The sequence below is a fragment of the Panthera pardus genome, unplaced genomic scaffold, assembly GCF_024362965.1.
Source record: "Panthera pardus isolate Hobbes unplaced genomic scaffold, ASM2436296v1 HiC_scaffold_9, whole genome shotgun sequence".
In the NCBI taxonomy this organism is placed as follows: Eukaryota; Metazoa; Chordata; class Mammalia; order Carnivora; family Felidae; genus Panthera; species Panthera pardus.
The window spans coordinates 2,895,125-2,909,838 of NW_026527024.1; the positions used below are offsets into that span (position 1 = coordinate 2,895,125).

Here is a 14,714-nt window from a genome sequence, read left to right on the forward strand (position 1 = left end):
GTTTCGGAGGGACGATGGCCAACCGTGTCACCCGGGACAAGAAACGACTGGCCCAAGAAACACCTGCAGCCAGACAAGCGGGGTCCGCTTGGTGACAGGAGGGGGGCCGGGAGGGGCCGGGGCAGGCACGCAGAGAAGGGGCTGCACTTTGGAAGAGCTGAGCGGGTCTTTCTGCAAAGCGGCCCGACCGCGGCCACCGCCGGCTGTCACTGCCGAGTCCCCTCCGCAGCGTCGGTCACGGCACTTGCTCTGGGGGCTCCTGCTGCGCTGGCGCAGCTGACCCTCGCGGCTCTTCTTCTGCCCTCATCTCCCGCACCCCTGCCCCCAGCCCCCCCCGCGGGGCTCTCTGGCTCAGACGTGGCCGTTTCTGTCTCCCTAACCGGAATACCAGCTCAGCGACGCCGGGGACCGTGGCCGCCTCCTTCTGTCCCGGTGCTTCTCGGGCGCGTCCTCGCTGCGGCGAGCACGTGGCCCAGGGGCACGGGCTACCGTGGCAGCCGACCACCGCCACCCCCGGGGCCACCGCAAGGGGACTCTTTCGAGGTTGGGGGCACCGGGTGGCCACCAGCCGCCCCTGCTGTTTCCTCCTAAGACCCGCGGCCTCCCCGGGGCCCCCTTCCCCGCGGAACCACAGCCACGTGAGACCCGCCGGCTACGGGGAGCGTCTGCGCCTCTCCCGGCCTGGCCGCGATCGAGTGGCCGGACCCCCTCGAGCGGAGGGCAGGACTCGGGCTGTGAGAGGACTCGGGCCTGCCTCCTCCCGCGTCCGGTCGTCGGAGACCCAGCGCCAAGCCCGAGAAGCCACGGCCCCAGCCCTGGCGCAGACCGGGAGCGCTCCAGCCCCGGCCGAACGCGCGTTTCGCCACGGGACCCGCGTTAGAATATTTTTAAAACCTCTGTCAGATCGGCACTTGGAGAATTTCTAACGAAACCGGGCAGTATAAAAGCTTGTTATTTTAGGCTGTTCATGAAGCAGGAGCTAAAAACCGGTTTTAGAAATTGCGAGGGGGGATTCTGAGCTAATTTCGGCAATCCCCTGAAATGTTAAGTACATCCAATACGACAGAAATCCAGTCTCTACCACACAGAACAAACCTGGAAGAGCCGCCTCCAAAAAAAAAAAAAAAAAAAAAAATCTAAGGACTAAGTTTAACAAACAAAAATGGACTTCAAACAAGGGAACAGGGCACCACGGATATGCTTTAACTTGGCCTTGGCGGCCAACACCCTAAGGAAAAACCCAAGTTCCCGCCAAGGCAGACCGCGCCGTCGGGAATGAAACGCGAACGTTTTATCTGGAAAGAACCTGTCCGCTCCCGAGCTCCAGGCGGAACACGGGCGGGGCTGACACAGACGCAGGAGCTTTTATAGATGTAAAATATTTTATTTGTAAATGGTGATCTTCTAAATCTGTGTCCACAAATTCCAAAACCCATAACACTCTGTATACTTCAAAAAATTCAATTTTTGCCAACATTAGGTACTATTATACAGAACAGAAAACAAAAACCCGGTAGGACAAATACTGGTAGGATGTCAGGATATTGTACAAGAGAAGAAAAATATTCAAGAAACAAATTTCATACAGCTATTTATCAAGAGAAAAATATATACAATTGATTTATTCCGTAAGATAAAAATACATCATGCCATATACATTACAAGTTCCGAACTGCGTCACTGATAGACCGACAGTTCACAGCTCACTTGAATTGTGCACACAGAAACTTCATTTATGCTCAGCCTGTGAAGTGTCCGTACCAGAATCTTAAGTACAAAATAAAAAGCTAACCTGGTTCAAAATGCTGATTAAGTTTCTACAAGCAAACACAAAACAGTGTGTGTTTTTTTTTTTTTTATTAAAGAAATGTAAACAAACAGTTCATACAAACACATTTTAAAATTACATCTTCCAAAACCCTATCGGCCCGGGTCCTGCAGCCACGACTGATCAAATCTCTCTCTTTTTTTTTTTTTTCTTTTTTCTCTTTTTTTCCTTTTCAAATGTTTGTGTTAAATAGAAGGCTAGAGAGTTAGACTGGAGCCCTGCTACATGATCTAAGACGTTTACATGATTCTCTGTGGCTTGAAACAAAGTTCTAATCAAAACTACTTTTGCTGAAGAAAAGTTCAGCCTCCATTTGGGTGTATCTTGAAGCAGTTATTATTCACAGTTATCACAAATCGTAAGCACAAAAAAACCTGAAGAAGTAGGGATGCAACAATAGAATATGAAAACATTAGTTTAAATTACCAAAACAGCTATAAAAGGCGGAGTCACAGCCCACACTCCGTTCTATCGGAAGGTGTATAAAACAATTAAGTACTAATAGACCGTAGTTTCCAAAAAACCCCAAATACTCTAGGTTGAAGTTTTGGTTATTACAGAATTATAATGGCATATTTAACAACACAAAGTTGTATTGTGACATCCCCGTGAACGTTTTATAAGCACCCGAGCTGCTGCGGAGCCTGGTAGCATTTGGTCAATACTATTTTTATACTGTATTTTTTTTCTTCTCAAAATATTTACATATTTGTACAAAGTAACAGAGTTTGTTAGTTCTGCAGGTAACAGCAGCAGCTTGGCTTTCTTCTAACTTTTATTTAAAAATAGCTTCATTCACTTATTCAATAATAAATACAAAAAGTTTCTCTTATTTTACAGAAATCAAAAACTACAATAAACTGACTCATGGAATCAAGTATTTAAACGTGTTTTAGTGCAAGTTATCGCCCCTTAGCTCCGTCCCTAAGGAAGTCGTTGCAGTACATTCCTTGTTCAGTGGTGTCTACTTTATTTTAAAAAACTTTTAAGTTAGAGGGCCTGCCCCTTTTTCAGATAAGGCCGTGGCCAGCACTTTGGACGTATCTCCCTTTCGCTGGTGATCTCAGTCTTACATTCATAGGAAGCCCCCACCCCGGGGCCCGGCAGCCGCGGCGCTCCGCCCCAGTAGAAGTTTCTCCTCGGTGAGACTCGAGAACGAAACGAAACACGACAAAACCCACCCGCGGAAAGAAGGAGGAAGGAAAGAGAAAGCAGAAAACAAAAGTGCTGGGCCGTTCCGGGCCGTCCCGGCGGCTCCCGCCCGGGGCCGAGGAGCCGGGACTCCCAGAAGCTCGCTTCGAGAAGTCACACAACAGAAAACAAACATCTCTTTCTGTCTGCAGAAGTCAAACGGTGCGTCGAATCGCTTCTTCGTGGGGACGAGCCGCCCGCCGAACGGCGAGGAATGCGTTCAGTTCATCCACTTCCGGCAGTTCACGGCCCCGCAGTGACACGGAATCTTGTGCTGGTCGTCCTCGAAGTCGAACTTGTAGTCGTAGCACAGCTGCCGCGGCAGAGACACGGCGTGAGGGGGACGAAGGGGCCGCGCCTCGGTCCGCCCGGTCCTCGCGCCGGCAGTGCGGCAGGTGGACGGGAGGCCGGGCCGGGCCGCGGGGGACCCGGGGACCCGGGAACGAGAACCACCCGGGGCCCCGGGAGGCACCGCCCGTAGGCCGAGCCAGCCCGAGGAACGGAAGGCGGGCTGGGGCGAGGCGCGTTCCACGGCTCCACGCGGCCCCCACGCTCCCTCTCCCCCCGTCACCCTCGGGCCGGACGACCCATCCCTGCCAGCGGACCTCGTTTTCCTCCGTCCTCCCTTAAAAGGACGTTTACGGAGGGCCTCCTTAGGGTGACCGACCCCGCCGTCAGGTAGGTGGGGGTCCGCACGGCCACCCTGCTCACACAGAACCCCAGGTGGCCCAGCCAGAAGGGAGGACCCACACCCTCCGGGGCCCTCCTGACTCAGCACACCCCGAGTACGGCGCTGCTCGCCGAGACCTCCTGGGACACCAAAAGGGGACACCACGGAACTCACGCAGTAGCCTCCCTGAGCAACCGAGCTACTTAGCGCCTGTCACCGGGGCCTTGGGGGGGTCCTTCAAGGAAACCTTCTCCACGGTACACAAAATGAGGCGGGGGCTCAGAGAGGCTGAGCCACCCACTCAAGACTCCTCAGGCGGGAAGGGGAAGGATGGGCCTGGAGCTCACGGGGCCTCCGAGCCAGCTTCTCAGGAACTTCCCCTCATTTACTCATCAAGATACTTTGAGATGCACAACGGGCCTTGGGTAAACTCTTGATTTGAAAGAGGGGATTCCAAAAAGACCAAGAACCTACAAGAACGACCCCAGAGCTCTATTCAAAGGGCCGGGGGTTCCAACAGTGTGAACACACGCAGGCCCCGGAACCCCCGGGAGAGGGCTCCAGAAACCCACGGTGCTCGGCGTTCCCAGGTTGAAACGTGTGGTGATCGCGTTTGTGGGACACGGGCTTCGGGAACATAAACGAGTGGTCTAGACTAGAAATAACCTTAACGGGGGAAAGGCGTCTGTGGGACCAAAGAAACAAATGTCAAGTTCGGCATCCAGCATTTTGAAGAAAAGAAAGAATAACAGAAGAGCCAAGCTGTTTGAAAATCTTGAGAAAAACCTGGAAGCTCGTCTCGATCCAGTGTGTGAATTCAAGCAATCCGGACCCACATGCCGCCCCCAGACTGGCCACCCACAGCCTTACGGTGGCCTCCCGTGAGCCGTAACGTTCCTGGAGGCCACAATCCCATTTCCTCAGACATCAGTTCGATGACAGGTAAAATCTTTAAGGAGAGGGACGTTGCCCGACTGTGACCAAGGGGGTAAGACACGGGAAAACGATGCCAGGCGGGCGATGCGGGGACGTGGAGTTTGGGGAGCACAGCATGAGGGAATCGGGAGGAGCTGGCCTCGAACACTGCAATGCTTCCATGAGGAGGAAGGTGGCGCTCGAATGTCCCTGGGTGAAGTGACAGGGTGGCAGCCTCTGACCTACCACGAGGAGAATTTCTCCAGCAGCAAAGACTTTGGAAAACAACGGGCCAGGCTGACTGTTCAAAGCGGGGAACTCCGTGTGGGGATGAGGACGGAGCAGACACGACCCACACTCTTACCTCCTCTCCCTTCTGGATCCTCCGGTTGGAGCTGATGATAATTTTGTGTCCCCTCTCAAAAGTCACCACTTCTGCCACGCAGTTAGGCGCACACGAATGGTTGATGTATCTGCAAGCCACCGTTTCAGAAAAGTGTTTATTAGGAAACAGCTGGAGGCAGCTTCAAACACTTTCAGTTCTTAGGGAAAACTGGTCCCTAATACAGTTCTACCTGCCCTTCAATAGAACAGACCAATCAGACAACTTTAGATCAAAATTCTTGCCTGGACTTATCTGCCCTGAATGCTTCATCGCGGAGGCTGTCATGAGCATAGGGGCCCAGGGAGCCCAACCTCCTGGACCAGACTCCTCGCCTCACCTGGCAGGCCCTCCGGTGAGCGTCGCGTCGATCACGTGGTCACTATCCATGCGGAACATGTACACGCCGCGGTTCTGCAAGAGAAAAGTCAGAAACTTCTCCACGTGCACGGTCACAGCAGGGAGACGGAGCCGGGGGGAAGAGAAGCGCGGCCGATCGCACTCACTGTGCGTTCACACAGCCGGTCAGCTGACGTTGGTTTACGTGCTGTGAACGTGCGTCAGCGATCGTGAGGCAACACCAGGTTCACTAACCTACAGGTCTATCTACGCAAACAGTACCACCAACTGAGTAAGGGAAGACTGACAGAAAAAAAAACAAGGCAAACACAAGGACGTCCAGATGTGCCTTGTGGTCCAGAGTGAACGTAGCAGGACAGATTAGGCCCCGTCTCCAGCTTTTAGCACGGGGACAGGGAAGAGGATGTCACTTACCTGAGACTCGTACAGCTTCTCCTTTCTGTTGGCGACTTCATTTCGAATGATAGTCCCGATGTACTCGATGACCATGGTGTGCTTCTCGATGTCTCTGGCAGCATACAGGCCCAGCCCCTGCAAAAGGCAGAAAAGGAAAAGAAAAGGTATGTACACGTACCTCAGTTACCACTTCAACTTCCTGGACAACAAACGGATCATTTCCTTTCCTACAAAGACCACGTCCTAAGTGCAGTGCTAAAGACTTCGCCTGAACTCAAGCACTCTTTTCTAGTGAATATACATACTTCCATATGAAACAATCTTGCCACTTAATGCCACAACTACCTGTCTCAGTCTCGTGTCCTCACACGAAATTCTTTTTTTTTAATGTTTTATTTTTAGTTTTTGAGAGAGAGAGAGAGAGAGAGACAAGAGTGTGAGCGGGGGAAGGGGCAGACAGAGAGAGGGAGACCCAGAATCCGAAGCAGGCTCCAGGCTCCGAGCTGTCAGCACAGAGCCGGAACTCACCAGCGGTGAGATCGTGACCCGGGCCAAAGTTGGACACTTGACCGACTGAGCCACCCAGGCGCCCCGTCACACGAAATTCTTAAGACATATTTACAGACTAGCACTGCTGGCTGCCCACGGTCTGCCCGACGTCTTATCTTGCGTGTAATTCGTGCTGAGATCCCACCAACTAAACACGCGAACGGCTTCTGGAATTCGTTTTCTCCCGTTGCCATTTCCAAAAGGGCACGGCAGGACAGTAAACTTAACAAATCAGAAACAGGACTAACCACAGGGGTTATTAATACTGCAGTCAGGTTTCAGATCTGGCGAGGAGTTCCTGGGAGCCAGGGCAGAAGGGGAAGCAGGAAAAGGAGGAAAGTTGGAAAGACAAAGTTCTTCCAAAAGGGAATCTTCTCCCCTCAAGTTTTGAGTCCTGAGAAATGTACAGGAGTCTGAACTGGCTAAAAACACTGAAACAGGTCTCTCGTTTGGCAGTTCAGAGTGTCTATGCCAGGGGCCTAATAAATCACATTCCATTATGCACGGTTTTAGGGTTTCAGCATTACAAATTCTGGAAAAATAACACACTGAAAGAAATACAGACAATTTCTATGGACATTTGACATTTTCCTGTCCCGATGTGTCTGCCTTCTCTGCTCAAACTGGCCGGAAGACAGCAGTAACAGAGTAGGGAAAGAGCATGTGCTAACTGGGAGGGTCCCCAGGTGCAGCGACATCCAGCGGCCACAGTGGGGCACACAGTACCAGGCACCTTAGACACTTGGGTGTGTGAATTCTCTTTTGGTGAAAAAAAAAAAAATTACACAATTTATCTGTTCAATTCCAGGTCTGAGGTGAATGAACCAGAACACAAAAAGTAACATGTATAGAGATCAATATAATTTCATTTGAGAGCGGACAGGGAGGGGCACCTGGGGGGGCTCAGTTAAGCGTCTGACTTCGGCTCGGGTCATGATCCCGTGGTTCCTAAGTTTGAGTCCCGCATCAGGCTCTGTGCTGACAGCTCAGAGCCTGGAGCCTACTGTGGATTCTGTGTGTGTCTCTCTCTCTCTCAAAAACAAATAAATATTAAATAAACTTAAGGAGAAAAAAAAAAAAGGTCAGGGAAATCAATGAAAAAGAACAGAGAATCCCCAGTAGGTCCGTGCATATGTGAAAGCTGAATGCGTGACAGTTGTCAGCAGTATGGTGGTATGACGATCAGAGTAATGTGGGAGGATTACTTACCAAATGGTGCTTCAACTCGTTATTCAACGGAAGAAAATAAAATTGTCTTAAACGTAAAAAACCTCTGAACTACAGATACCTAAGAGCCACATATACAACATAGTCACCAAGACTAGAAGCTACAGAAAAGGATATACATTTGACTATGTGAAAATTACAACCTTTTTTAAACTTTACTTTTATTTTGAGAGACAGAGAGCAAGTGGGGGAGGGCGGGGGAGGGAGGGGGGGAGAGAGAGAGGGAGAGAGAGAGAGAGACAGACAGAGACACAGACAGAGAACCCAAGCAGGCTGCATGCTGTCAACACAGAGCCCGACACAGGGCTCAAACTTATGAACCGTGAGATCACGACCTGAGCTGAAATCAAGAGTCGGACACTCAACTGACTGAGCCACCCAGTTGCCCCTCAAAATTAAAACGTTTCTAAAGAAAAAAGAAACCACATTTTCTAATAGGCAAAGGATGTTTTATAGGGCAATTCCTCTGTTAGCACAAGTTCTTAAGGACCGGGAAACGCAGGGGTATGTAATTTATAAAAGAGCAAATCCAAATGGCGAACGTGAAAAGCTGCTTGCTCATTCATCAGCTGGAAACTGCAGCTAAGGAAGGGGTATCAGGCTGGCAGAAATGGAAGAAGACAGTGGCACTACAGGTGGGAAGAGAAGAAGAGAGACCATCTTCTGGGCACTGGAAGAAATGTGCATTTGCAGCCTTTTCAGAAAACCTAAGACGAAAAGTACGTATGCTTTTACACAGTCCTCTCACTTTTGGGAATATTCTCCAAAGAAGTGAATCTATCGATATGTGGGGGTATTCGGTACGAGAGATTGGTGGCACTGCTGTTTTGGGGAAAACCATAAGCAAAGCAAAAGTTTATCGGCTGTGGGACGGTTGAATTAGTTACAGCTCAAGGGCATCATGGAACCTCACAGCCATTAGAATGAAACACCACTCCCTCAGCCACCCTAGAAGTTCCTCGGAGGACTGGCGCGTCAACGATGCTGCAGAAAGCGTAGCTGAATGACCCCACTGGCACATCTGTGCCCGGATGTTTCTGCACTCTTAGGACAGTACGTGGTGCAGACTCAACACCGGGGTAAGAAATCACTGAAACGACAGTGAGGGGGTAAGACGGACCGTGAGGAATGGTAAGAGTGGGTGGGCTCCTGGGGAACGTTTCAAATGGAAAGGACACACCGCCGGGAGTGGACCACTGGGTTCCCCAGGAATTCGAGGCGCTCTGCTCTTGAGGCAACAGCAGGAAGGAAAGACGGCGTATCTGTAATTTGAAAACCAAGTATCGAATAGAAACATCAAGAGCAGAAAGAGCTCTCAGGCACAAAATTTCAACACAAAAGAAAGATCAGTAGATAAAGTGGAAGTCACAGAACAAGGACAAGGGAACCAAAACCGGAGGGGGCAGGAGGAGGGTTGGTGGAGACAGAAGTCCTCGACTGCCTTTGCTCGCACTGATCACCCGGGGCCCCACCTCGGGCGCCAGACTGTCAGGTCTCGGAGGTCTCAGGTGACGCTGCTAGTCTGGGGTCCCCACTGCGAGATCTTGGATCTCGTGGGTCCAGTACTCGTCTACAGGTTCAAACAGAAAGAAACACAGGAACTCGCGAAAGAATTAATGAAGAAACACTTCCAGACTGAAGGCCATACGTTCCAGGTCAAAAAGGGTCTGGTAAGAAAAACAGCAATAACGCTTTAAAAAAATGACCCAAACCTAACCACGTTTTTTGTAAAATGTCCAAATACCAAGAACAACAACAAGATCCTAAAATCTTCCCGAGAGGAGGAAAAAGGTTCCAACAAAGGAACAAGAACCCCACTGAGTCTACACGGCGCAATACAGGTCAGATTTCTATTTTGAGGAGCTCACGCTGGGTGTGGGTGGGACGGGGTGGCAGGTGACAGCAGGGTGACAGCCAGAGAGTGGACCTGAGGGGGCTCTTCTGGGGGGACAGGCAACGAAAGCGGACGACGCTCTGGACCCGGGCCTACCGCGGCCAAGGCGCACGAGCTGCGCGCACATGATCGGCTCTAGGGCAACGGGAGCTTCGGGATCCCATCCGGGGACTTCGGGAGGGAGACACCGAGCAGGCAGCTCAGGAAGGATGGGCCAGAGATGTCAACTCACACGCTCGGCCTACAGACGGCTCTCTCTGGAGGGGATGCGACAGTGTATGCACCAGCACACGCGGGGGCTTTCCCGCCAAGAGGCTTCCGAAAGAGAAGTCCCCGACCTGGAGCACCTTTTGAAAACACTCATCTGTATCTCTCCTGAGTACCCAGTAGCCCTGGTGAACTCTCCACGAATCCGTACGTGCAAAGCACAGCGCCACCTGCCTCCTGCCTCCCGCGAGCTTTCATGGAGACGCACAGGCGAGGATCCCAGGGGCCCTTCCTTTCGGGGGGCGGGGGCGGGGGCGGGGAGGGCATCGTGCTCCAGGAGACACACGGAGTCCCCCGTGTTACCGACCGACGAGATCCGACGGGGTGGTGGCGATGCGGTCCCACTCCCGCAGCCGCGGGACCCGCGACCTCCCTCCCGCCCCGACGGCACACTACGCCCTCACCTGGATGCGGGACCGGGCCAGGTACACGTTGGACTTCCACTCGGTCTTCATCTTCCGGTACTGCGAGGACTTAGAGTGCACAAACTGCTTACTGTAGGGCGCGTTCAGCTCGCCGGTGACCGTGCTCTGAAAGGACTTGGAGGTGCTGGTGCTGTTCAGGGTGTGAGGTCTGCACGCAGCGGCACGTCAGCAGGAAGAAATAAAAGGAGAACTGAAGACATCTCCGAATGACGCCAAGCCCGTCGGTTCAAGTTCTTACTGACGAGAACGCACACGGAAAGCCGCCTAGCAGAGCCACACGGCGGGTTCTCTGATGCGGTCGGCACAGACACAGCCAGAGACAGCAGGGTTTGTAAGCAGCAGACAAGTCAAGCACAGAGACCACTAATGCGCCTAGAAACCCTGGGCTGTACTATGTGAAGTTAAAAGAAAATACCTTAACACAAACCTCTTGACATGGGCACTCATTTTAGGTTCCGATCGGGCGCAGCCTGTGGGGTTAACGGCAAGAGGAAGCTCCATGAGAGGGTTGCGGCCGTAGCGGAAGGTGTAGTTTTCACACGCCTCAACCCCAGGCAGCTGAAAAGGAGCAGAACAGACGGAGGGTTCGTTTACTGATCGAGACCGCAGGCCACGGCGAGCTGGCCCAAGGACGGCTCAGCTTGAACTTCTGCGGAAATAACTGGTCGACATACTCCCGGTTCACAAAACGGTCCTCTAGCTGGTGTTAACACAGCAGCCTGCACTTGGATGCGTTTCGTTGTTAACACACACATTTCAGACCTTAGTAAACCCTGGCGAACGCTCCCTGAAGACAAGTATTAACCCACGGAACAACCACACGCCAGCCAACACACGTGCCCGGTTTTTGGATCTGACTATTCCGGCCCACGCGTGGGGAGCGGACTACTTCACAACTTCGTTCTTTCAACTTTTAGATCTTCGTTTGGAGTTTTAAAAGTAAATACAGTTAAACAACATTTTGTAAGGTCTACTTTCTTGATTTCTTCCACGAGTTATCACACTCAATTCCCTGAGAGTGTAGGTGGTACCCTAAGAAATTTACTTGTAAAATAATTTTATGGTAAAAGTCTTTTCTAGAATTTATTACTTGTGAACATACTTCTCTACAGACCTGAAACCCATGTATCGTTTAGAGCCCTTGCTTCTACTGAAGAAAGTGGGCATATAACTCAGCGGCTTTTGGGGTGTCCTCTGCTTCTCCAAAAAACCAAAACTGCAACCAAAATAAAACCCACGAACATCGATGATTTTTTCTTATTCAAAATACTGCCTTATAATCATGCAGTTTCCCAAAAGCATTGGGTAGACTCACTGGCAAACAGGCTTATAATCCTAAAAGATTGCAAAGACATGTCAGAGACGGCCTGGTGCTCCTGCAATCCGACTGCCCTCTGGTGACTGGCCCTGGCATGGGGCAGGAACGTGGCCACCAGCACCCCGGTGTCGGGGACTGGACACACCAACATTGTTAAGCGCAGGGAAACGCGAGGAAGCAGAGGGGACGAGGGTCCCCTCCCCCACCCAGCACTGCCTGAATACAAAACAACGCTCCGTCCTTGCCCCTGCCTTGCCCGTGCCCTTGAAGAGACCCTGAAACTTGTGAGCCACCTCGCGGAGTGACCACGAACATTCACTGAGGTTTTCCGATGTGTCGTGGGTGCCTCAAGAGACACGAATAGAGGCGGGAGTGAATGCACAGGCAGAGCATGACCTCAAAGTATCAGGACTGTGACGGCTCGTGTTAAAACGGTCCCCCCCAAGGAACACCACGCACAACCAGAAAGGTGATCTGACGCCCCCTCTCGCCCGAGATACTCACGGACTCCGCGATCCGCACCACCGCGGACACCGTTAGGCCAAACAGGTCTTCTCCCTTTAAATATGCTGGAAAGAGCTGGAGCATTTCAGACTGTTTTCTCACACACGCCACGGGCTCCAAAATTTTATCCCAAACACCTACATGTGGCCAAAACAAACAAAAACAAAACAGTTTACAACAAACTTGCTCTCCGCTCAACAGAGAGGAAAACGGGATAAAGTCGAAAACCGGAGCAAAATGAAGACTGAGCCTCCAAGATGTCCCAGTTTCCACGTAAGGCCTTGGAGGCAGTGACCCGACGAACCTGGTATTATCCGCTGGTCAGGGGGCAGTTTATGTCAAAGACTTTCGGAAATTTTGGGGGGAAGAATGCGTCACATTTAGGAACTTAAACAGTGGAAGTGGAAAGAAAGTTTAATGTAACAGATTCATGCAAGAAGTTCATTCATCTTCATACTAGGCACATGACTTTAAATTTTTAAATGATTAGTCCAATTAGCAGTGTATAGAAATACATTTCTTTTTTCTCAGATTTAAATTAGAATAGGAAATTGGTATTTCCACTAGAATTATCTTCAGGGCATTTTCATACATTTTTATAAAAATCGCTGGGAAAAAAAAAAGCAATTCCCAGTACTTTCTGCATCAATAAAATGACCGCTTAGGTTTCACGCTATGGTCAAAATTAAGCGTCTAATTACTCGCCGCTAATATGTTTAACGTCTGACGCTACTCATACACGGCAACGTACAGAAGACGCTTTGAATATGGCTCCCGCCCTCTGACCCGGAAGGCCCAGTGCAAACAACAGGCAATCTCCACGTACAAATCACCGGTTTATCAACTGACTGTGTGTTCAAACACATACTCTGATTTTGAGTCGGTCCGGCAAGCGCCGGGAAAGTGGCGCGGCGAGGACAGCAGGTGCAATACCTCAAAGAAGCGAAGATTTGCACGTGTCCGTGAAAACCCCACACCTGTGCTGGGAAGGTCCGAGGCAAGCACGAGACGGCACACGGGAACCCGGGCGCGACCCGTCTCTGCGGGGCACACGAGCGCGACGTTACCTTTAGGGGAGGAGTCGCTCAGGACCAGGTCTTCGTGGCCTTGCTCCACGATTCGGATGACGAACACCGGGCGCCCCTCCTTCTCCTCGATGGAGCACAGGTAGCGGCAGCGCCTGTTGGCGTAGCGGGTGCTCCAGTACAAGCGGCTGGCCTCGTAGCCCACGGGGAAGAGCGCCTTGGGGGAATGGAACGCCTGCATCTGCTGTGGGAGCAGCTGGCCGATCGTGTGGAAGATGAGGCTTCCGACGCGGAACGTGTGGTCCCGCTCTCCGCGCTGCACGATGCTAGCGATCTGTCGCACCTCGTCGCGTTGAACGTAGACCCGTCTGAAGACCGCGAAGTAACTCAGCTCCTGCTCGTGAATTCCCTTTGGTTTGTGCACGGGACACAGCATCGTTTTATCCTTAAAAAACATGCATTGTGCTTTAATGGCGCAAGTGAAGTGGTAAATGTTGGCGCACCGAAATCTGTGGCATCCGCTGGTGGCGCCCATTTTATGGCAGAAGACGCACTTCATCTGCAGGCCCCTCCTCAGCGCCAGCTCCACGTTTATCAAGGCCCCGGCCTGGGTCTCATAGACCTCCGTGGACCACAGCGCACAGTTCAGGTGGACCCACACGTCCAAGTCAAGGTTGAGCAGTCTCGCTGGTCCGTCAGTCAGTCCATCACCCTCTTCGTGGCAAAAGCAACACTTCCGATAGTCTTTGGGCACAGGGTCAGGCTTAAGGGACGTGCCCAGCTTCTTCAGAAACTCGTCGATTTCATCCTCACAAGGGGGTTTGAATGTCCCCTTGGGGATTACGATGTGGATGCTCCACTTCTTCCATTTCATCCCTCTCCACTTTTTATTAATCGGCCTACAATCTTCAAACCCCCCGTGGACAGTTCTCAGCCGAGGCTTTAACTTGACTGTCACCTTAAGCTCGTCTGGCTTGGCCTCTACTTTGGCTGCTTCAAACGCCGGAGGGAAAGTGATGGGGGGTGACGCGGGGGGAGAAGCTTCTTCCTGGAGCTGCGGGAGGCAGTGCACGTCCAAGGTGGAGATGTTGTTACTGTACTGGTGAAACGCTTTGGAAGGCGTCTCTCTTACAGGCGACTGTGGCAACGGAGGGGCGGATTCCTGCGCAGGAAACAAGAGCAGCTCTAGAGCAAGAAGCCTTTCACGGGGCCTGGGCCCGGGGGGCAGGGAAAGGCTCCCTGAGCGAGCGTGAGGGGTTCGCGCACAGCAGAAGCGGCCGCCCAACCCCGAGGGCGTTGATGAGGGCAGGACCGTGCTGGGGGTCCCTCCCCTGGCCTGCTGGACAAAGCCGTTATCTCTGGAGAACATTCTGCTCCTACACCTTCCCGGACACTCCTGTCTACCCAGGAGAGACCCAGAAAATTCCACGCTGAAGAGGGGCTAATTCGTACAATGGAGCAGTGTCTTTTGTTAAACCAAACAAGAACTTGGGAACGTGACCTTCTCTGAGCTTCTCCGCACTCTCTGAACTTCCTGACTGCTAACCTTAGGTTGAACTAATCGGCACAGATGTGAACGAAGGGGCAGCAGTCCCTGCCCTCACATCACACATCACTCTTCTCCACGGCTGCCTGGTTCCGACCCCGCTGCCTAAAGAGGTGAGCTCAGAGAGACGCCCCAGGACTTTTTCCCCGGGGACACGGTCTCACCCCCGACCCACGGGGCTCCCCTCTTCTCACACCCCCCCCCCCTCCCGCCAGGT

The 14,714-nt window shown here is 52.0% G+C and overlaps 1 protein-coding gene across 1 annotated transcript in view; it reads right to left on the reverse strand.

The window, feature by feature from the left end:
- Nucleotides 1–1,363: 1,363 nt before the first annotated feature.
- KMT2C (lysine methyltransferase 2C) overlaps nucleotides 1,364–14,714 on the reverse strand; it is a 284,438-nt gene continuing 271,087 nt past the window's right edge. The window contains 8 exon segments of the mRNA XM_019424862.2: nucleotides 1,364–3,332; nucleotides 4,969–5,077; nucleotides 5,327–5,400; nucleotides 5,761–5,877; nucleotides 10,084–10,252; nucleotides 10,520–10,662; nucleotides 11,927–12,063; nucleotides 12,994–14,113. Of these exon segments, the coding sequence (XP_019280407.2) occupies nucleotides 3,240–3,332; nucleotides 4,969–5,077; nucleotides 5,327–5,400; nucleotides 5,761–5,877; nucleotides 10,084–10,252; nucleotides 10,520–10,662; nucleotides 11,927–12,063; nucleotides 12,994–14,113 (1,962 nt within the window). The 3' untranslated portion in view covers nucleotides 1,364–3,239.